This window comes from Uranotaenia lowii, chromosome 2 (assembly GCF_029784155.1).
Source record: "Uranotaenia lowii strain MFRU-FL chromosome 2, ASM2978415v1, whole genome shotgun sequence".
Classification (NCBI taxonomy): Eukaryota; Metazoa; Arthropoda; class Insecta; order Diptera; family Culicidae; genus Uranotaenia; species Uranotaenia lowii.
In genome coordinates, this window is record NC_073692.1 from 381583361 (window position 1) to 381607543 (window position 24183).

Here is a 24183-nt window from a genome sequence, read left to right on the forward strand (position 1 = left end):
CCACTCTCTATGGGGGTAAACCTTTAAGAGCATCCCCTTTTTGGTGCTTTTTATGGCACATCCATAACCGTGCAGCCGTATTCGGAAGGTAGTGAGAGGATTGCCGAAAAAGCTTCTCAAAGAGATGCAATTTTCTAGAGGGCTTTGCTTGCTGGGTCCAATCCCTCATCCGCTTCGGTGTTTCGTCGTCGGTGAGTTGTGCTCATTGAAGAATCCATCAATCCCCAGGTGCACCTACCTATCCATGCCAATTGCCAAGGACTTTTGGGAGGAGAGTTGCCAACTACACTTATTTTGCAGTTAAGCTATAGTTTGACCCATTTAAAAATTCGAAAATCTTTCATCAAGGTTCCAAAAAACTTTTCTTGTTGTTAGAATGTTTTTAAACCCGCTTTATTCTTTCAGGCATGACGATAAAGATATTAAAAAACAATTATACGATGTGTCCCCTTTCGTTTTCAACTACTCTCTCCAGACAAGATCTGAATCGGGAGCATACCTTCGCAATAGAAGCCTCTGATATTGAAGCCCACGCCGCAGAGCTGTAAGCCTTCAGAGAATCGACACTTGAGTGAGAGGATCTACAGGCCTTCGCTTGAGCAAACGCACATATCAAATAGTCGAAGGCATGGTTGGTCGGCTCCTCCCAAACAACAAAGAGCTGGAAGAAAACCGCAGCAGTTCGGGTTTCCGAGTGCAATCCTCTTTCGCTGATCATGTTCCACTCGTCATTGGAGTTTACACGAGCTGAAAGCGATTCGGGCAGCAAGTGTGAGAGCGCCCGCATCTGAGTGAGAGAAAGAGAATTTAAGCCAAGAGCGTCCTACACACAACGAAAAAAATCTGTAAAATCACATCACATGTGATGTAAATAAAAAGAAGCATCATATATGACGGAGTTTTCAGTGCTAGTTGGAAATTACACGCCAGTGAAATGTTGCAACGTGTAAAATAAAAAATGATGTAAAATATGGCAACATGTAAAATAAAAATGATGTAAATTATAAAACCACTGAATATTGGAGGAAAAACTTTCCAATTGGAATCTGTTTTGTTTTATTTATTGGTATTTATGATTCAATAATGGAATTATCTCATGTCATAATAAAAATAAAACTTTTTTGTTATTAATTTAGTTTATTTTATTTGGTGACAATGATTTTTTTAATCTCACAATTTTTTATATTAGGAGTCACATTCACACTTATATTTTTTCTCGAAGACCGGATCCAAAGTTGAATAACTTGGAGCTGCTTCCAACACCGCTTCCTGCTTCACGAAGATCTCTGGGAACTTTAATCGCGGGAAAACTGCTTAAAAATACTTTTTGGTGCACGACTTTGACTTGACACTTTGTTTAAATTTGTCTGATCCTATTAAATTGAAATTCAATGTCCTCATCACATTCCATGTCGTGTAATTTTAAGAAATTTCTATTTCCATTACATCACATATGATGTAACGAAAACGAAGCATCACATATGATGGGATTTTCAGTGCGAGTTGAATATTCCACGTCTGTAAACTTCAAAAGACGTGTAAAATTTAAAGACATGTAAAATATTAAAGACGTGTAATATTTAATTCGCACTGAAAATTCCGTCGTATGTGATGCTTCTTTTTATTTACATCATATGTGATGTAAATTTACATCAAATAATTGCGTTCCGTGTCAAGTAATATTTGTGTCATATGAATTCAGTGCTGTTAAGGATTAAACTTTTTTAGTTTGTAAATTTACATCAATAAATCGAGTTCCACGTCATGTAATAATACAGGTTTTCAATTTCAGTGTTGTTAAGGATTCAGATTTTTTTTCTGTGTAGTGCATCAGTCATACACCTCAGTGTAAATGGAGAAAAAAAATATTATGACTCCCACCACACATCGTACAAAAAATGAAAACAACTTTTTTCTCGCTGTTAGCGTTGCCACATTGAAATCTATTCAAGAATTTTCAAAAATCTGCACCGAAATATGCATCAACATTTCAAAAATATTTAAAAAAAAATTAGTTTTTTTTGTTGACTGTTGATACCATTTCTGTGCCTTGAAAATTTCAAATTACATATATATTTCTAATCAAAATCAATTAATTACCTAAAAGGTGCCTTCATTCAACTGCGATAATTTTTTTTTAATATTGACCCCCTTCACATAAATGTTACTTGTGTCGATTCTTTATAAAATATTAAATCGATTTAAGAACGAACACACACATATAGGATCTCAGTGAAACTTCATGTTTCTTAGAAGAGATCTAAATTCTACTTAAGGCTAGGGCACACATCTTTCAAGGGTTTGATGGCTAGAATCGTACTTATACTAATACCACAGTCCGCAGAAAGAGTACTATGTATGCCGTGACCGAGATTCGATATCAAGATTTCTGGCTTAGAAGACTAAAACGTTATCCTCTAGGCCACGGTTTGTGGCATAACAGTGGTTTCTATTACCTATTTCAAAACGTTTTTAATGGTCTATTTTTTTAAATTATGAAGTCAGAATGAATATGAACCAAATCCTGAAAATCTGTCTTCTGAGAGGACAGAAGCTTTACAAAAAAATAATAATAAAGTCTGTACTTTTGAGAGAAATCTGTACATTCATGTTCACTGCATTTTTGATTTTTTATTTTAATAACTGTCAGAGATGAGATGACGGAATATTTTGTCAAAAATCAGGACATCGCGAAAAAAAATCTGGACTTTTTAGAATACCACTAAATTTATGGATGTTTAATGCAGCTCTGCTTAAATTGCATCAACAAAGGCTAAATACAGTTACTGTAAACGCCTTAATTTATGCAACAGAAGTGAGCAGCTTATCGGCTAACCAGCAGTCAATAACGAAAGACACCAAATAAATATCCTGTGAACCGAAGATTACCATCGATTAAATTTTACTACAGATTTGTTCGATGTTTCCACATTTGACTATTTGACCAAATTAAATTTTTTTTAAAGAAACAACCAAGTGTAGTTAAAAGTGTTCAATTTGAGCTGAACTAGTGTCTACTAAATAAGTTGCGGTCCAGGACTTCCCGCAAGCCGCCGGGCAACCTCAACAAAGTGTTGGCGTCCTTTTTTTTTTGGAGAAAGTTTGGCGCTTAAGCCAACATTTTTCCTAAACCTTGTTTGGTCTCCAAACTCAATCTTAAAAACAACGTCTTCTGCAACACCAAAACGATACAAAATGCGATTGTAATCAGGACATTTGGTAGACTCTTTTTCAAAAATCAGGACCACTCGAGAGTTTTGTTTTTGAAAAAGTTACAACAGCCTTAGACCGCTAGTTGATGAGAATAAAAAACTAGATTAAATCAAATTTCCGACGTATGGAGAGGCAATTTCAGTTAATTTCTGTTCTGAGAAAAACTACAACAATAAACTTATTGATTGATTGATTTATTTAATTTGGGACATTTTACCAACTTTTTGGCATTCGTGTCCGAGAAATTCTTAACCTACCTAATTCTATTAAATTTTGTTATACAATTCAACATCCTTAAGAAATCTTAAAATAGCTTTTTCTTTTGCTGGGTCGTAACTAAGTATATCGCAAATATCTCCAGTGATATTGTTGTTCTGCCTTGCTGAATCAAATCCCCTACAATCAGCAAGAATATGCTGGATAGTGAGCAATAAACTTATGAAAATCGTTTTCTCTGAGAAAAAACCTATTGAGTTTAATGAAAGCTGATACTGATACAATGGACGGATATTTCTGTTTTAATTTAATGCAATTTGTTGTGACAGTTGAGACATTCAAAAATTCAAGGCCGGATTGAGCATAGGGTTGGGGGCTCAAAAACATGTTTATTATTGACTATCTTAGAACTAAATTTGATTAGCTGCTAGAACCTATTAAACAGGAGGCTTTCGGAAATTTCTTATAGGCAAGAAAGCTCTTTTTTTTAAATAACACATCAAAGTTTCCATGATTTCAAATACTATTATTAGAATTTTCTAATTTTTATCAATTTATACATGAATCTCTTGGGGGTTAACTTTATGCACCTGATAACTTCCTCTATACCTAAAATCGTTTGCATTACACAAGGGAACAACATTTTGGTGTCTGGCAAATGATTTTGAAAGGTTTTGGAGCAGTTAACTCGGATCTTTGGTCGATTTTTTGCCTAGCACCTCTATGATATGACTCCTAGAAGATTAAACATCAATCAATTTTGAGTGAAACCAAATCCTGTTTCAGAAATAAAACGCTTCACAAATTAAATTTTAACAATATTTATAAATTTGAATAAATAATGTTACAACTATTCCTGGTATCATTATAGGAAGTCTTTGAATATTTGATATTGAAAATTTTAATTCGTTTATCAACTTTGATTAAGACTCAAAACAATTTGACTTATGCTTTAAAAAATATCTAAGATTCAATTTGGTTTAAGATTTATTTAAAGTTTTATCAAAATTTCTGTATTTTACAGAATTTGAAAAAATAAACAACAAGCTAATCTCAATAACTCTTTTTCCTAGCAGTCAAAATTTCTCGTGATCATCACTGAATAAAAATCTTTGTTTTGAGTTTTCAGAATGCTCTACAGTTTTTCCGAAAAGTGCACAAATTTCTTAAACGAATTTTGACCTATTTTAAAAGTTATCTAAAAAGAGAACTGAAAGAAAAAAAACGAATTGCATATTTGACATCAGCGCCCGAAAATAAGTGCATTGATTGTTGTTTACAGTTGATTCTGAGAGTATCAGAGGGAGATAAATGCCAAAATCAACTATTTTGAGTTAAATTCACCACTCAATCCTTCTCATCTGAATTTACATCTGCTTTTCTCTCAGATTTTCAATATTTTTTATACACTTTTTTGACTGAATTAAAAATGATAAATTAAAAAAAAATATGAACAATCGAGCAACTTGATAATTTAAAAAACGTGTTTATCAAAACCAGCATTTTGCACTTTTCTCCTTCTGACTGTAAGTGCTGCTATTATACCCTTTTGGTTTTAAACGCTCCATATTTAAAAAATAAAAATAAAGACTCAAGTAAAGATACATTCCAGCAGTGATAAGATAACAAAAACTAAGGGTAAGTTCAGTGAATTCAAACTTATAACTTCAAAAAACATTCTGTCATATGTATAGACGAGCAAAAAATGCAAAATAGATAATCAACCATCGGGAATGAAAATTCAGGTAAACGCAATTCGATAGATACACTTAAAAAAGTTCAAACTCTTTTCTCAAGGGAATGTATTTTATTTTCAATTTAGTTAACGTTCCAGATGATTAAATTGAGAATCAGAATCCAAAATTCAACACTCAGATTTTGAAGAAGCAATTTAAAATTCACATAACTTAACTAAATAAATTACTCAAACCATTTGGATTCTGATTGGTTGAGAAATTAGAAATATGGATTTTGAGGTAAATTCTTAACTCCTCCAAAATATTAGTCGTAGGCTAAAATTGAAGATTAATTCCCTAATAGAGCAAATAAATCTTATTTATTTTTGGATTCAAATTAATGATTACGTTGATACGTTGACAGAAAATTGCCTGTCGGAACCAAACTAAAAAGTTCAAAATTGAAGTTCCCACGAAAGAATCAGCACTCACTCAATAACATTTTGTCAATTTTGTCATTTTCGTCAATTTTGTCCATTTTTTTTAATTTTGTCAATTTTGTCGATATTGTCAATTTTGTCAATTTTGTCAATTTTACCAACTTTGAGAAATTTTGTCAATTTGTCAATTTTGTCAATTTTGTCAATTTTGTCAATTATGTCAATTTTGTCAATTTTGTAAATTTTATCATTTTTGTCATTTTTGCATTTTTGTCATTTTTGTCATTTTTGTCATTTTTGTCATTTTTGTCATTCTTGTCTTTCTTGTCATTTTTGTCATTTTTGTCATTCTTGTCATTCTTGTCATTTTTGTCAATTTTGTAAATTTTGTCAATTTTATCATTTTTGTAATTTTTGTAATTTTTGTTATTTTTGTCATTTTTTATTTTATTTGAGTCTTTGACTACTGCCACACAGACTTAATATTAAAAACTAACTTATGAATAAGATTACAATACTATAAAAATTAGTTAAAAATTAGTTTACGTCACGGATTGCACTTTTAAACGAAGATTTAGATAAATGAAAGTCAAATAAGTGCGAGACAACATTAAAAGCTTGACAACATCGGTGTAAGGGGTGATTTTGTCCAAATACTGTTCTGCTTATTGGCAACCAAAAAATCAACTGATTTCGAAGTTGTCGAGCTGGAGCGTAGAGGTTTAAACTCTGGAGCAGTTGGGGACAGTCAATAGCGTTGGTCAAAATATCGTAAATGAAGATTCGTTGCAGATAGTTTCTTCTTTGACTCAAAGGCGTCATTGATAGTAGGCCACACCTCTCAGAGTAAGGAGGTAGCCGTACGGGATCTTGCCAGGGCAGACGGTGTAATTTTTGTCATTTTTGTCAATTTTGTCAATTTTGTCAATTTTGTCAATTTTGTCAATGTTGTCAATTTTGTCAATTTTTTAAATTTTATCATTTTTGTCATTTTTGTCATTTTTGTCATTTTTGTCATTTTTGTTATTTTTGTCATTTTTGTCATTTTTGTCATTTTTGTCATTTTTGTCATTTTTGTCATTTTTGTCATTTTTGTCATTTTTGTCATTTTTGTCATTTTTGTCATTTTTGTCATTTTTGTCATTTTTGTCATTTTTGTCATTTTTGTCATTTTTGTCATTTTTGTCATTTTTGTCATTTTTGTCATTTTTGTCATTTTTGTCATTTTTGTCATTTTTGTCATTTTTGTCATTTTTGTCATTTTTGTCATTTTTGTCATTTTTGTCATTTTTGTCATTTTTGTCATTTTTGTCATTTTTGTCATTTTTGTCATTTTTGTCATTTTTGTCATTTTTGTCATTTTTGTCATTTTTGTCATTTTTGTCATTTTTGTCATTTTTGTCATTTTTGTCATTTTTGTCATTTTTGTCATTTTTGTCATTTTTGTCATTTTTGTCATTTTTGTCATTTTTGTCATTTTTGTCATTTTTGTCATTTTTGTCATTTTTGTCATTTTTGTCATTTTTGTCAATTTTGTCATTTTTGTCATTTTTGTCATTTTTGTCATTTTTGTCATTTTTGTCATTTTTGTCATTTTTGTCATTTTTGTCATTTTTGTCATTTTTGTCATTTTTGTCATTTTTGTCATTTTTGTCATTTTTGTCATTTTTGTCATTTTTGTCATTTTTGTCATTTTTGTCATTTTTGTCATTTTTGTCATTTTTGTCATTTTTGTCATTTTTGTCATTTTTGTCATTTTTGTCATTTCTCATCGAAAATCGCCTTCTCAATATAAAAGAAAAAAAAATAAAAAAGAATCAGAATCAGTTCACAACTTAAATCAACAAATAAAGCGATAGAATATCAAACCCCAAAAAATTAGAAAATCTAAGATCTGAAAAAAAACTATAAGTCTAAGAAAAAGTCGGGTTCGTCGCTTCATTCTGCATAAACTGCATTTAAGTCTCTTTCCAAAAAAATCAAATTCAACTGTTTTCAAGATCCCAAAAACTACATATGTAAACAGCTGCTTGACTCGATTAGTGTTATTCAATCTTACTCTAAGGATTATAACATTTAACGAAAGTGTAGTTTAGGATATCGAAACCGTTGTGAATAGCGAAATTTGACTATGTTAACAATACCAACAGATATTATGTATTTTCTTTGTTTCGATTATAGTCGTTTTACAATTTTTATAGCTTTAGCGACTTTATATCAACGTTACAGTTGGCGGACAGTTGTTGAAAACCCCATCCGGTACAACTGTGTTCGATGTTTACTTTTGAGCTTGAACTCGCGGACATCAGCTCAGGAGCAACAGAATTGCCAACTGAGCTATACCAAAAATCCAATTGTTATGGATAAAATCGATATTTCCTAAAAGAAATCAAAACCTTGAATTTTCTGAAGGAACGAAATACGGCGGATTGACGAAAAAGCAGGACCGAGTTCTAAATAAGCTGTTACCTGGTTGAAACCTTACCTGACTTCATTCGCAACTTAGTGACTCAAAATCGAGAAATTTATGCGCAACAAACGTTTAATATTTACAGATTTAACAATATTGATTTACAACAATACTAGATTTACAATACAACATAAAACTGAGAAAAATAAAACGTGAAGAATGCCAAAGAAATGAGCATATCATACAAAAAAAATTAATACAAAATAACATTTCAAACGTTATGGACGTACAGAACCACTTTATATCAGTTATGGCATCCCTGATTTGTGGCCTCTGGCATCCCTTGAAACTATTCCTCAACCGTACCCAAAGCAGGAGATGATGCTGTCTCCAAAAGTAGGTACAATAATTTTTCATACGGCTTTGGGTTCTGGCTTTCGAAAGTGAAGGTGTATCTGCTGCTCTGTTCAGTTCAGTCAGTACGCCCAGGTGAGAATGGAGCCAAAACTGGGTAATGCATATAAAATCGGATCTGGGTTTTTATGGCAGCAGCCTCAATCCTCAAACAGCACCAGGAGAGGAGCTGTGTTCCCTCCATCCATCTACAAATTCATCAAGATGGTGTCTGGTGATGATGTTGATGATGATGATGATGATGGTGATGGGGTGAAAATGAAACCACTCCACTTCATTTTGCTTTACCCGAATGAAGAGAGGTGCAACTGCGAACAATTGATTTGTTAACCAGCTGCCAAGAAAATGGACTTTTAAAGAGGGTTGCTGAAAATGGAACAAATCGAAACGATGGGCTTCTCCGACAAGCAATGGTCCGAAGTCTGAACGAAAAGCAGGAGGTAAGCTGCCCCGTTTAATGGGGAGGTAGTTCCGTTGCCGTCAACTTCGCTGAGTTATAATCTTGCTAAGTGAGGAATTGGGTTCATAATTGAAATTCATATCCGCATAATTAGAATGAAGACATTTCGAAAAAGGGGAAGTCTCTTGGATTTGGTTGATGGGAGCTTCTGAACACAGGCACATTTTAAATCATGACAATGACAAATTTTGTGTTTCAACTTTCTTTTACGTACCTGAAACGAAAGATCCAATCAGTTCCTATGATGTTCAAGCTCTCCGTGCCTCATCCTTAACCAATGGGTCAATTCATCAGAAGGAATTTACTGCACCAGCTCTTAGGCAACATTGCAAGTCTTGCACCGAGAATGACTGTGCCATAACAGGCAACAGTTGTTGCACCAATAATCCCTCGCTTAGAAAACGTAGGACTTGCATCCGAGGGCCATTTCAAGTGAATGAACCATTTGAAACCGAAGAACCGAGAGTTCAAAGCTTAAGGCATAACGACCTTCAGCCAGCTTGCTGAAGTGTTGCGAGCACCAATGGCCATCGAGCGTCGATCATGGCAAATCGCGCACGACGCGACGTTAGCGTAGCCGTCTTGCGATGACAGGTTCTTCTGGTCCTCTGGATTAGCAGCAGCAGCAGCAGTAAAATACGCCCTCTGGCTGCCACTTTTAAAATCGTTCGCTAGTTGGAAATTTTTTTTTCGCTCTTTGTAACGACTAAGTTCTGTCGCGAATCAATCGGTAGACAGTGAGCGTCTATACCGAATAGTTTTGAGTTCCAACCTGAGAAAACAAAAAAAATCCGAAAAAATTAAAAGGAACTATTTAACAGCAGGTTTCACATTTTCGATGAGAGTTTATTATTTTCAGCGATCGGAAATTGTTTTCCAATTTTTTTATGCTTTTAAAAATTTCAATCAATATAATGAAAAGTTCAAAATAACATCCATATGGGCAAAAACATTTCCTTTACTGCCCAAGTTAGGTCCAATCGGCCTTCTCTGGCGCAAACTTAAGCTTATTGAACTGATCCGAATGTGTGAGAGTAGTGTGCCCTTTAAGGTTGAAAAATTATTGTCTAGTACTAATGTGTCGTCTAGCTCTGTGGACAACTACTCTGTGGTTTCACAGGGCTAATATCGTAGTTTGAAATGCGATGACAGGTATGAACTATCTTGATTGTAAAGTGACATTAGTTATTACGTAATGATTTTTCTATTTTTTTACGTCTTTGGCTATTTGGATCTTAGGAGAAACTCCTTTTCACTACATTGAACAAAATAATATCTTACAGATTGTTTATTATAAATTCGGTCAATCATGAGAAACATGAGTTAAGCCACCAAACTCGAAACGTCCGTTCAACCGCGTTTAAAGGGTGATGAGATTCAAAAATACATATGACCATTAAACTAGATCTATTCATTGTTCATTAATAACCAGTTATTATATTTTTAGATCTTCAAATTTGTTCCATAATGTTTTTTTTTTCATAATTTACAATATAATAACTATTTTCCTTTATTCTATTTTGCAGGTAATGATTATTACTGATTTGCTGAGGATAAAACACCACGATGAGAATCAAGCGCATAACCCAGTAAGTTCAATTGCAAAATAAATTAAGATTATTTTTTGGTTCAAGTTACAGCCTCTGGGCCATTACCCATTTTTCATATGAAAAAAAAAGTTTAAAAGACAATTGTTATTACATTTTATTGAAAATCAGGTTTAGGTGATGAACAAAAATGCTTTCTTCGATTTGAAATGTATGAATTCATGTGTAAAACTCTGATACAAAAAAGTGCTCAAGCGAATTCAAATGACAAGCCTACGTGAAATTCGTCAATTTTTTTTATCTTCTTAATTTTTCTACTAACTTTCAATAATACAGCTAAATTTATTTTTAAAATTTTTAATCGGATCAAATCAATAAATATTCAAGTTGAGAATAACGATATGGTAATGGAACTAAGATTTCAGGTTTGAAATTGAGGTTTTTTGTGCCCATTGTATAAAATTCAGTCTCAGAATCATCTGAATACAGAGATGTAATTTGAGATACAGATTTCCGAGATAAAAAAAATCAAACAAATTAAAAATAATCTTCTAAATAATGTTGGAATTTAATTTCAAAATAATTTACTAACAAATTTTGATTAATTTAACAAGGTGTAACAAAGCACACCGGGTCAGCTCGTGAACATAAAAATCTGAAAAAGGCCGAGGATAATGGAAGGAAAATTAACATAAAAAAAAAATTGAAAGAGGCCGGAGAGAATGTAATTTGTTTCCACGATTCTTGGCAACCTGAATGAATTAAAAAAAAAGGTCCCTATATTTTGCATTGAATTTAAAAGCCCGGAAATTCTAACAATTATTTTTTGAAAGTGAAATTTGTTACAGAAATTTAGGGTTCCAAAAAGATGAGTTCATTTCTTATGCCGTTAAAATAAGCTTAATATCATTGCTTTTCTCAAGCAATTTCTGGATTTTTTATCCCTGATTTGAAAAATTTCTTCAAACTGTATTTTTCAACATTTCTCGCTTTCTTCTAGCTAAATTGAATGTGCCTGAATTTAGGAATTTAGGATTATTTTTTTACACATAAGGGGAAGTGTTCCTAAATGCCCATACTACGGAAAATACAATTTTTCCAATTTTCCAATATTCCAATAGATAGGTGATTAGATATCTTTAACTAAATCAGTATTAAGCTCTTCTATTTTAACTGTTACATTATGATTAGACCGTATATTAACGGTTTCATGTTAAAAAGCAAAAATTTTCACTTACGAACTTATGAATATTCAGAAAGTATTTCACATTTCTATTTATCATATTTTTTGTGAAGTATCACAGCGCTTATGTGATTCCACCACTAAATTTGGTATAAAATTGCCTTTCTGGTGATTATAAATTTATTGCGTTCATGGAGAAATTGAAAATTGACAAAAAGCTCAAAAAACAGCTATTACTGAAAACTCGTCGGAAATTCTTTGTTTCGTATTTTGACCCTCGAAAAATGCAAAAATTTCAATCCTTTTTCAAAATTTATCTGGTGTGACTAAAACAATTTTGACGGTTCACTGATCGAAAAGTACGGTTTTAAGAATACATTTTTTACATTTTTTGTGGTCATGATCTTAAAAAAAAACCAAAGAAATATCCTTGTGCGCAACGTATAGCTTGGATACTCAGTGAAAAAAAAAATTGCATTTTGAAGCCGATCTACAGATTTTTTTCCGAAGTATATTTATCGATTTTTTTTTCTTTTAAGCTATAAATAACGAACGGAAAACTAAAGTGTTGTAGCTGAGTATTGTCTGGAAAACATATTTAAGTTACATCACAAGGTTTCCAAAAATATAAATTTTGTTTAAATCGATTGAGAAACAAAAAAAGTATAGCGGTTTTAGTCCGAATTGTCAAATTGACACTCCAGGAACTCTAACGGGTAAAAATTTCTGCGACGGATAAAAGTTAATAGAGGCGTTTAACCATCCTGACGTGGGCAATAAAGGCCGTCTTTTATTTAATTATCTTATCATTTAGAGCTTTGCTAAACGTTTTAATTTGTTGAATTTGTGGTTTTCAACTGCTACAGAAAGAAAAATTACAGACATTTTTGTTTAAAGATTCTGTACATATGATTTGTAAAATTCAATATTTTAAATAAAAATCTTGCAAAACCTTTTTTGAATTTTTAAAATTTTTTGACTTTGTATTCCATTCAAATTTGTGCATGCCATGTAAACTGATAAGATATGTTAACTTATCAGTCATTTTGCCAATCATATGCGCATACAGTGAGCAAAACAAAAATAATACAACTGTGTGTTTTGCTTGTTAAAACATGAATGTTTGAAGGACCAAAAATATGATATAAGTGCTAAAAAAGAATAGTATCAGTTACGTTTTTTTTTAAATCAAGATTATTTTTTAAAACTTACTGTGTAAAAGTACCTTTACAAACTATTTGAATAGATAATTGCATTTTAAGGCGTATTCTGGTAGGGTTTTTAAGAAATTTGCCTCTAGCACTAAGCAATTTGACATTTGAGCTATAATCAAGGCTGGTAATTTTCAGTCAATTGCATTGAATCCTGACCAGCGACCTAGGGCAGTCCCTCGAGTAAAAAAATTACATTTCTACTTAGAAATCTACGTGAAATTAGAAAGCTTAATTAAGCCCCTTGAAATAATATCTTGAATAGTTTTACTCGAATATAAGCTAAGGAGACCCCCCTAGAGTGAGTTTTGCCTAATTTTTCCCGCATGGCTGAGCAAATCAGTACCAATTTTTCCGAAACTTGGTAAAATCTGAGCATATGATTTGGATAAAAAAAAAAAACAATCCGGAAAAATCTAGGCAGAATTCAGTGACTATTCGAAAAAAATCAGGAGGAATTATATAACAAATTTTTATCGAAACACGTCAGAATCGTCAAAATCGTTTCCCAAAAGTTCAAATAAAAACTAATTTAGATAAAGGTACCCCTTAAAATTTAGCCCAACTTGAGTTTTCTGTTTTTTTTCCTGTGTATAAATCTAGAAAATTCGGAATTGTTTTTACAATATTATTTCAACCAGCCAGACCGTAGTTTGCTTTACTTGTTCACTTTAGGGTCTTTGAAACCCGTGTATGCCCGAAAAAAATCTGTAAAACCTTGAGTGTCTACCCACAATTTTTGATACGTAAGGTCCTCTTATGTATTGAATAAAGAATATATATTAGGAGTTTCCAGGGAATGAAGCATTATGTTTTGAATATAGAATATTATCTCAACACAAAAAAAAATGTTTTGGCTTTTACGACAACTGGAAATACTTTTTAATAGCATTATCGAGATTTGAACAAATTAAAGTACCTATTTATCTAATTTTGAGTAAAGACATGCAAAACAGAATAGGTTGAACAAAGAAAAACATCTCCTATTTTAGTTAGGTTCGAATGTCTTGCGAAATTGCAAAGTACATTGCCTCTTATTTAAACTTTACCGTTAGTTAATGACTTTACAAAAGAATATTCTTGAATTTTATCCAGACAATATAACTGTAAATGCCGGGAATTATTGAAATTTTTAAAAAATATATGACGAACTTGAAAAACATTGAAAATCAATGGGTATTCAATTATAAAACCGAACAGTTTACACGGAAATTTTTTTGACTATTACGTGTCACTGAATCTGCAACCTTTAAAATAAATCAACCTGTTATTAACAAAACCTGTTAATTTAAATTGTTTTCCTTAAAAGTTAACGAAGATTCATTTATTATTACAGCAAATGTCCTGTAAAAAAGTTGTGCACGTTAAATAAAATGTCACGTAATTTGTTTTTCGACCTGTAAAATAACGGGTAATGTCCTGCTCCATCACAGGAAATAATTTTTGCTGTGTAGAATGCGCACTTTAAAAGCATAAGTATGAGTATGAATAATGCAAAATTATTTTTAGCCTATTGATCATTATTGAAATTTGCCAAAATCAATTTCTTTCATATTCTATAAATCAATTTCTCTCTTAAATTTCATTCTGCTGAGCATGCCATCCAAAAATTCTAATATAAAGTATACGGCGATTAAAATCTTATACCAAACGAAAATCAACTTTACAAAAATATTGAGTTGCTCAAATTGGTGCAATCTGCTATACTGAGATTCTTGGTTAAATTTTCATTTCAATTTCTATCTTATATTAGAAATTCAAATTTAGTTCAAAGTTCCAACTGATGTTTTCTGTTTTGATTCTAATGTACTTTTATTTTAAATTATTTTTACTGAAATAAATATCCTGAATTCCGCAAATCAATTTCCAATTGATAGTTGTTTTCAATACAAATAGAGATTCAATTCATTGTTATGGGGAAAATAATTCTCCTGCTTTCGATGAAGCACATATCAAGCTATCGACGATGAAATAAAAATATTTTAATATCTATCTTTGATTTTTTCTTAACTAGAAAATTTTAGTTGCTGATAGAGCTATTAAATAAATTACGAAGCGAACTTTTAAATCAAAGGCTCATATTAAGAGTTTTCTGTTTTGATTAGATGGCATATTAAAAAACAAAAATGATTCGTAGGGGCCTCGAGAGGAAAATTGCCCCGGGCCTAATTTGGTCCTACACTATGCGCATTCAGGAACACTTCCCCCTACACAAAATTGAAGATAGAACATTTGTGTGCATTTAAATTATTGAAAAGCATTGACACAAATGTAAGTTTATGAAAACTTAGCACGGTTTAACTGAAATTACGATTTAGGAACATTTAAGCTTAGCAAATTTTTAAATGAAATTCAAAAATCAAATTTGCAGAATTGCAGCCGCAGCCCGTGGCGTAGAGGATAGCCGTCAAGTCTTCTAAGCCAGCGAGCATGAGATCAAATCCCGGTCACGGCATACATAGTACACTTTTCTATGGGTTGGTGGTTTTAGCATTTGTAAAATGCTAGCCATCATATTCTCGAAAAATTAACGCTTAGAGTTAAGAAAAAAAAACGAATCTCTTAGAGGGAACATAAAGTTTCATTGAGATCATGGATGTGTTTGTATTCGTTTTAAAATTTTCTTATTAAATTTCAATATCCATTTTGGGATTTTTCGTTTCCAGATATCATCTTTTGATTTCAATACATACCTAGTAGATAAAATAATATTTTGTTTGGAACGTGCGGTTTTTTAAAATAGAATATAATTCGTCTAAACTATAGTTTCAAAGATTTCAACAACTTAATTAGAATTTTTTGTAACCATTTTTGCTCTTAAATGAATGCGGCACCCATATTCTTATGTCAGCTTTAATGGAAGAAATGGTTTAAATTTTTTTATTCCTTATGGCCTCATTTTTTCTAGCTACTGTAGTTTTTCGATTTTATCACGCTTAATTCACTGTGATAATGGCAAAACCGTGAATTAGGCGAAACATGAAATAAAAATGGAAAAATGGCAAATGATTTCTGAATGATTTCCAAAAACAACGTGATAAAATCGAGACAATAACCGTGATCAAATCGAGCGTGAACTTAGCGGGTGTTGAAAAATCGAACAGTGTTAAAATCGAAAAACAACTGTACGTCAAAATGATGTCCAATTAACCTCACTAATTTTGATGCATAAGTCGTTTTATTATCGTATATTTATTGCCATAGTATTTGCAAAATCTTGCATGATTTTCGATAATAAATTAAAAGAATAATTTGTCAAAACTTTTAACAAATTTTTACTCACGACCGACTTATGAAAGGTGCAGCAATTATGTGTCAAATGTTTTTCCATCGAAGTGGAAGTGGATGACATCAAATTCAGTCAGTTATTTTTCATTTATTTTGAGGTTATTTTAAAATTTCATAGGGCATTTATCATTTCAACAATGTAATTCAGACAATCTTAATTTTAAGTTTCAAACTGAATTCTCAATTTGAATCTCCAAACACTCCAAACAAAAGTGAAATCAAAACATGCATACAGCCGAAAAAATGGGCCAACGACTGTCCGAACGATTCAGTTTGCAGTAACACCTGTACTTTGTTTGACTCTCGCTCTTAGTAGCAGAACAGAAACACGAAAACATACAATTTTCCAACTTGCCTCATCCACCCCATTCTACACAGAATAGCAAATGGTAGCAGCTTATTCCACTACTGTCCATAAGTGTGTATGGATGGAGAAAGAATTAAAAACATAAACAAGTTTAAACGAAAGCGAAAGCTCACGCGCAGTGTTCCACTTGACAGTTGGTAGGTAAACAGATGTGTAGTAATTTTCCTTCCAACACTTGCACACAAATTGGCTCAGGAGAATCAAAAGAAACAAGCTGAACAGAATCCCAGTGCCTGAAAGCGAAAACCCGTGTATCGATCGATCCCGAATCCAAAGCGCGGTTGCGATGCGGTTGGGCGAGGTCGTTGACTCCGGAAAATGTTCAAGCTCTGCCCTTTTCCCGGATCCCATCTGATAGCAGAAGCATTTTCGGCGAACGAGAAAACTCCGGACGCTTTCCGGTGCTCGCTCACACTTTCCTTGCTAAGCAGGATTTTACGACTTCTGGTTTCTCTCCGGAAAATGTGCTGGAAAAAACCAAATCCCTTCACGAGGGATCAAGGAATTTTCCTCGAGGCTGTATTTATGCGTTCCTACATTATGTATATAGAAAACATTGAACCCCACTTCACGTTCCACCCCAAGGGAGCAACAGATTCCACTCCGTATCCCGACCTCATCCTTCGACGAAACGTTGCCCTATAAACGAGGACATTGAACCCTGAAAGCGCGTTATGTGCCTTCCTCAGGGAGACTAAAAGCGCGAACGGAATTTTCCCTCATGTTCCAAAAAAAAACCATATTAAACAGGCCTAGCGACGTTTCCAACACATACAAAAACCCATAGGGCAATGTCCCCCCAGCAAAGTAGCAACAAAACACGTATATTGATGCCTCTGGAATATGCGTCACAAAAAGTGCGTCCCGAAAAACAGCCGCCATTCGAAAGGGCGTTGACCTCCGTTCGTTCGCTTCCTCGGTTTCCCTTTCGTTGTTAATGGCTGTGCGTGATTTCCCATTCCCCATCACACTGGCGTATGCCGGAAGTTAGTCTAGGCCGAAGGGATCCAGGATATGGAAACCGCCTGCCTGCCTGCCAGCCAACCACCGGCCAATCACCCATCATCGGGGAAAAGTTTAATCATCATCAACGACTTCCTTTTCCCACAAAGAAAAAAAACAAAAATCTAATGACAAAAAATAGGGCTAATGAACGGGAGTGACCCCGAAGGCAATGTTCGTGTCCTTAGTTCTCGTTACAACGCAACACAACACAACCTTAAACTGGGATGAAGGGCTTCTGCGAAAACTCAGTAAGGGGGATGAACTCCTTAGACCAGATTCACTTAGGTGGTGTTGGTAGAAGGGGAAGTGGAACTCGACCGGAGGGGAAGAATCAAGTAACTTTTGGAAGCTTTTTTTGGGGGGTACGCACGCATTCCTGTCTGCTGAGTTCCGGGAAGACAGGGGAGTACATTCACCCACACTTTTTTACGATCTGAAATATTTAGGTATAGGTACTTTTCGACTGTCGCAATACGGAAGTTGCGCTTGCGATGCTACTGCGGATGCTCAAAAGCTCATTTCAAGTGCTAATTAAAGCTAGCGAATTTGAACTAAATGCTGATAAAAGTCTATTTGCAGGATCAAATGTGATTGGAATTATTTTGGTTTTTTATGACGAAGGGAAATATCTTTTGATGTGATTGATTTTTTTTAAATTGAACAATTCATTCATTATTGCAATAACATGCAATAATAAGTTCAAATAAAATTAAAAGATAGGTAAATTGAAACAAATATTTAGAAATGTAGAAAAACATTAATCGTTTACGAAAAATCAGGACTATGTTTAAAATTACAAAATTGTAACGGTTTGGATCTTATTCATAAACTCCAATTGCAATCCAGAGAAACATGGGAAACTCTACTCTACAAGCTACTCTCCTCTACGCTACTTTACTCTACTCTATTCTACTCCTACTTCTACTCGTTCTCCTACTACTTCTCCTAATCCTACTCTTACTCCTATTCTTACTCCTACTCCTACACCTACTCCTACTCTAACTACTACTCCTACTCCCCTTCCTACTCCTACACCCACTCCTAATCCTACTCTTACTGCTACTACAAATCCTACTCTAACGCCTACTCCTACTCCTATTCCTACTTTTATTCCTACTCCTACTCTTACTCTTACTCTTACTCTGAATCTTACTCATACTCCTACTCCGACTCCTTCTCCTACTCCTAGTACTATTCCTAGTATTACTCCTTCTCCTACTCCTGCTCCTATTCCTTCTCCTACTCCTTATCCTACTCCCACTCTTACTCCTACTCCGACTCCTTCTCCTACTCCTACTACTATTCTTACTATTACTTCTTCTCCTACTCCTGCTCCTACTCCTTCTCATACTCCTACTCCCACTCTTACTCCTACTCCTACTCCTACTCCTACTCCAACTCATACTCTTATTCTTACTCCCACTCCTAATTCTACTCATACGCCTACTCCTATGCCTACTCCTACTCCTACTCCTCCTCCTCTTCCTTCTCGTACTCCTTCTCCTTCCCCTACTCCTACTATTACTACTACTCTTACTCTTACTTCTACTCCTACTCCTACTCCTACTCCCATTCTTACTCCTACACCCACTCCTAATCCTACTCTTACTGCTACTACAAATCCTACTCTAACGCCTACTCCTACTCCTACTCCCACTCTCACTTCTACTCCGACTCCTCCTTCTCCTACTCCTACTCCTATTCCTATTCCTACTTCTATTCCTACTCCTTCTCTTACTCTTACTCTTACTCTGACTCATACTCCTACTCCGACTCCTTCTCCTACTTCTACTACTATTCCTACTATTACTCCTACTCCTACTCCTACTTCTACTTCTACTTCTACTCCTAATCCTACTCCTAACACACAAGTATTAATTTCTGAAATCTTGACACGGTCTACCCACTCTTACTTCTACTCCGACTCCTCCTTCTCCTACTCCTACTCCTACTCATATCCCTACTTCTATTCCTACTCCTTCTCTTACTCTTACTCTTACTCTTACTCTGACTCTTACTCATACTTCTACTACGACTCCTTCTCCTACTTCTACTACTATTCCTACTATAACTCCTACTCCTACTCCTACTCCCACTTCTACTTCTACTTCTACTCCTAATCCTACTCCTACTTCTACTACTACTCCTTCTCCGAATCCTGCTCCTACTCCTTCTCCTACTCTCACCCTTACTTCTTTTCCTTCTCCTACTCCTGCTCCTACTCCTTCTCCTACTCCTTTTCGTACTCCCACTCTTACTCCTACTCCTACTCCTACTCATACTCCTTCTGCTTCTCCTACTTCTACTTCTACTCCTACTTCTTCTTCTTCTCCTACTCCCACTCTTACTTCTTCCCCTTTTCCTACTCCTACTCATACTCCTAGTCCAACTCATACTCTTATTCTTACTCCTACTCCTAATCCTACTCCTACGCCTTTTCCTATGCCTCCTCCTACTCCTACTCCTCCTCCTTCTCGTACTCCTACTCCTTCCCCTACTACTACAACTACTCCTACTCCTACTCTTACTTTTACTCTTACTCCAACTTCTACTCCTACTTCAACTCCTACTCCAGTCCTACATTACACTTATCTACTCTACTCTACTCTACTCTACTCTACTCTACTCTACTCTACTCTACTCTACTCTACTCTACTCTACTCTACTCTACTCTACTCTACTCTACTCTACTATACTCTACTCTACTCTACTCTACTCTACTCTACTCTACTCTACTCTACTCTACTCTACTCTACTCTACTCTACTCTACTCTACTCTACTCTACTCTACTCTACTCTACTCTACTCTACTCTACTCTACTCTACTCTACTCTACTCTACTCTACTCTACTCTACTCTACTCTACTCTACTCTACTCTACTCTACTCTACTCTACTCTACTCTACTCTACTCTACTCTACTCTACTCTACTCTACTCTACTCTACTCTACTCTACTCTACTCTACTCTACTCTACTCTACTCTACTCTACTCTACTCTACTCTACTCTACTCTACTCTACTCTACTCTACTCTACTCTACTCTACTCTACTCTACTCTACTCTACTCTACTCTACTCTACTCTACTCTACTCTACTCTACTCTACTCTACTCTACTCTACTCTACTCTACTCTACTCTACTCTACTCTACTATACTCTACTCTACTCTACTCTACTATACTCTACTCTACTCAACTATACTAACGACTCTACTCAACTCTACTAGCGACTCTTCTCAACTCTACTAGCTACTCTACTCAACTCTACTCTACTCTGCCTTACTTTACTCTACTATGCCTTACTTTACTCTACTTTGCCTTACTCTACTCTACTATGCCTTAGAGTAGAGTAGAACTCAAATTGACTTTACTCTAACGAGTAAAGGTGATTTCTGACGGTAAAAAAATCGAAATTTTGAGCGCTTTGAGGCATCTCTAAATCAAGCCCGCTTTATCTGAAATTTTACGCAGCTGAGTTTTGCTGCTAAGCAAATATATTTATTTATAGTCGGGTTTTGAAAAAAGATATTGCGATACTGGCAGCCACCCTATTATGTATGTATAAGCTTATCAGATTGCCCAGTTTTACCCGGACATGCCCGTTAATTAATTTAAAAAAAAAAGGGAAAGGGTGGCTCTGCCCGACTACCCGAATTTCGTTGAAAGTGCCCAGATTTGTACACTTTTTTGCCAAAACCATCAAGAAAAGCATAAAAAGTCTTCATACCGAGTCTTTTGACCGAGTTTTATCAAAATAATCATGACCGGCTTTTTGGAAATCTGCTGATATGTTTTGATAGGAAATTTTTTTTCCGGTAACATTCTTGATGACTTTTGTTGAACATTTTCTGGGTTTTGACCAAATTTTCCGAGATATTACCCGATTTTTGGGTTGAAAAATTCAAAGTTAAATGCTCGGACTTTGCCAGGTTTCTAGATAAAAAAAATCCTAGATTTGCCAGGCCAGGATACGTTCCCAAAAAATGTTCGCAACCTTGTTGTTCATGTATGATAAAAAAAAAGCATTGTAAATCAAATGAAATTTCATGAATCCTTTACTTCTAGACATTTGTAGTAGGAGTCAGAATTAAAAAAAAACAAATCGCTATAGAAAGTTGTTAATCTAAAAAGTAGTGAGGCATAACCCAAGCAACCAAAATCTCCATAAATAGGTACCATAGAAGCTTAATCAGCTTCTGAAGGTGTTTCTAGAGAATGCTGATCAACCTCAAATTCAAGTAATTAAAGCTACTTTGAAGTTCATTGTGGCTGTGGTTCAGTGGCTGAAGAGAATGCTAATCAGCCCCTAGGAGAACGTATAGAACCTTCTACTCCTACGTTCCCAATATCTTCTTTATATCACCTATTATTCCACACATTTTGGTAGATTTCTATTTTCCCATGGCTCGAAACATAAATTAGCGAAACATTCATGGCAAAGTTTTTTATCGCTCTGGTCACGTACCTTGCTGGTTTCGCAAAATTCCCAAATCAGTCTTTGGAGCCACTATTCCACCAATGTACATCTATTTACGATAGGAAAAGCAGAAAAAAAAGACACACGAAAAAAACTAGTCTGTCCAAATGATCCCAGGCAACAGCCACAACCGAGGAGAGCTCTCGTCTGTCAGCTCAGTGCTAAACGATTAATAATTACCGTCTAATTTCTCGTAAACCCTAAATCATACATATGCGCCAAACGTCCTTCTGCTCGTCAACCTTTTGAGGTATGTACGTGGTGTGACAGAAATCCATCAGATTTTTCTCGTTTCCAACAAATGTCTATGCTCAAACCTGCCGCAGCCAGCTCGCTCATATGGTCACACATAAATATGTTGGCCAGTTTTTACGCAATAGCTACTTCCAACTTGAGCCCGGTTTTGTTTGGATTTGGATCAAAAGCAGTTGGCTTCATCTGAATCAAGAGTGGTTCCACAATCTAAGACGGGTTGAGGGAGATCAGGTGGGCTCCGAGAAAGAAAGAAAAAACTTGCAGGGCTCAAACACCGAACTCGAACTCGCACTCAAAGGTATGCAGCCGCGATCGATGAAAAATTATGGTGGGATCCCAAAATGGGAGCAGGCGCATATCACCGCACGCAACCTACACGATCATCAGTCGAATCCATCAAAGGAGGCTCATTTGACGGAGCAGATTCAATCTCTTGCGCGAGATCGATTAAGCGTGCAGTTCCAAATCCTCTGAAAAATTGCCCATTTGAACGCGTTTGAGACCTCCGGGGTAAGGAAAACAGTAAACAGGTTTTGTGGAGGAGCCCTTTGTAAGAGCAATTCCAACCCGGCTGCCAAGGGGTTGAAATTTAGACTCGTTCGGATCATGTAGAATGATATTTGGGTTTGGTCAGGGTTGGAATTGGGATTTTGAGGCACTTTTTGTTTTGAACTTGTTAAAATATAAAACGTTGTAACCAATCTTATTCTTTTCAACCACTGTATAAAAAAAAATCAGATACCGGTATTTAGTTAGCAACTTACTATCTTCTTCAGTGAGCGTTTTCGATTGATGAATGTGTATCGTTTCTCTTCCTTAATTTATCTGAGTTAGGTAAGCACTTACTATTTCCGGATATTTTCTGGGTATTTTCAGTTAGATGTCTTCTGAACAACCAAGTGTACGGTGTCTCTTTTTAAGAGATTAACTGAATTTTAATTGAAAATTTTAATGCTTTCGGCAACATTTCATCACATTGAATATGATGAATTCGATTCCAAGCAATCGTATTTTGTTTTTATCTGAAGCTCCGTTGCATGTGTCTCCTGAACAGTTTAACTATCCTTGGACCCTACCCTGATGGACAATCGCTCCTCACATCAATCGACTTCCATGTTGTGGAGGTCTGATTTCACTTGCGCACCAGTAATCGACATATTTGCCAAGACCCGGGGTGCTCACACAAGCCCACAAGAGCCCTCGCGCATGAGGGGATGTGATGTGGCGGACTAAATACCACCCCTTCCCCAAGCTCACTCTTCCTGCAGTGGTGTTTTCAAAGAAGGGTGCGTTGCCTGTCTTGATTGTGAAATCCACGCACAACGGCCAATCCGCGTAAGAAATGAATGGCATAGCGAACGAGCCCTGGCAAATCAGCAGCCGTGGACCCAAGTCTGGTACACATTGGCATCTATTCACATATGGGTTCTCCCCTCCCGATAGGTTATTCATAAATATGCGTGCAGCAAACTTCAAATGTTGGTTTAGGCGCCTCCAAAGAGTTGGTACATATTTTGATGAGGGCCAACTCCGGCTCCGGTGCGTTGCTGGATGTCGTAGGTCTAATTACCTACTGGGCTCATGAAACGCCAAACGGCGAGGAGATAATAATAATAATACCTACTCACTACAGCACAACCAGACTAGGCGCAAAGTGTGCAAACGAACCCATTCGTTGGCTGGGGTTGAAGGCAACGGATTTTCTTTCTTCCATCCGCTACGCCTGAAGGCTACTAGCTTATGTGCGCCGTGCATTTACCAGAGGTGAGAGTGAAAATCACTGCTGACAGCTGGAAGTGCTTCAGCACCCCAAGGAAACAGGTGTTAAGCTGGGAAAAAACTAATTTTTCACCCTTTCCTGTTACTGGAGTACAAGTTGGGCAACTAATTTATGTTGGCCAATACAACAATGTAGAATACGATAAATCAAGGTAGTGATATTTTTTCCTCAAGTTAAAATTTAAGTAGGTGTCTATATGTAGGCACACCAACAAATAAGACTGCCCCAATAATAAACTTCCT

At 35.2% G+C, this 24183-nt stretch overlaps 1 protein-coding gene across 3 annotated transcripts in view; it reads left to right on the forward strand.

Moving 5' to 3' along the window:
• Positions 1 to 24183, forward strand: part of LOC129744042 (ikaros family zinc finger protein) — a 218446-nt gene that overhangs the window by 159562 nt on the left and 34701 nt on the right. The window contains exon 2 of one of the 3 annotated variants that reach the window (XM_055736370.1): positions 10356 to 10418. The exons of the other annotated variants lie outside the window; for them this stretch is intronic. Within the exon in view, the coding sequence (XP_055592345.1) occupies positions 10396 to 10418 (23 nt within the window). The 5' untranslated portion in view covers positions 10356 to 10395. The remainder of the gene's footprint in view (positions 1 to 10355; positions 10419 to 24183) is intronic. 3 annotated transcript variants of the gene reach the window in all.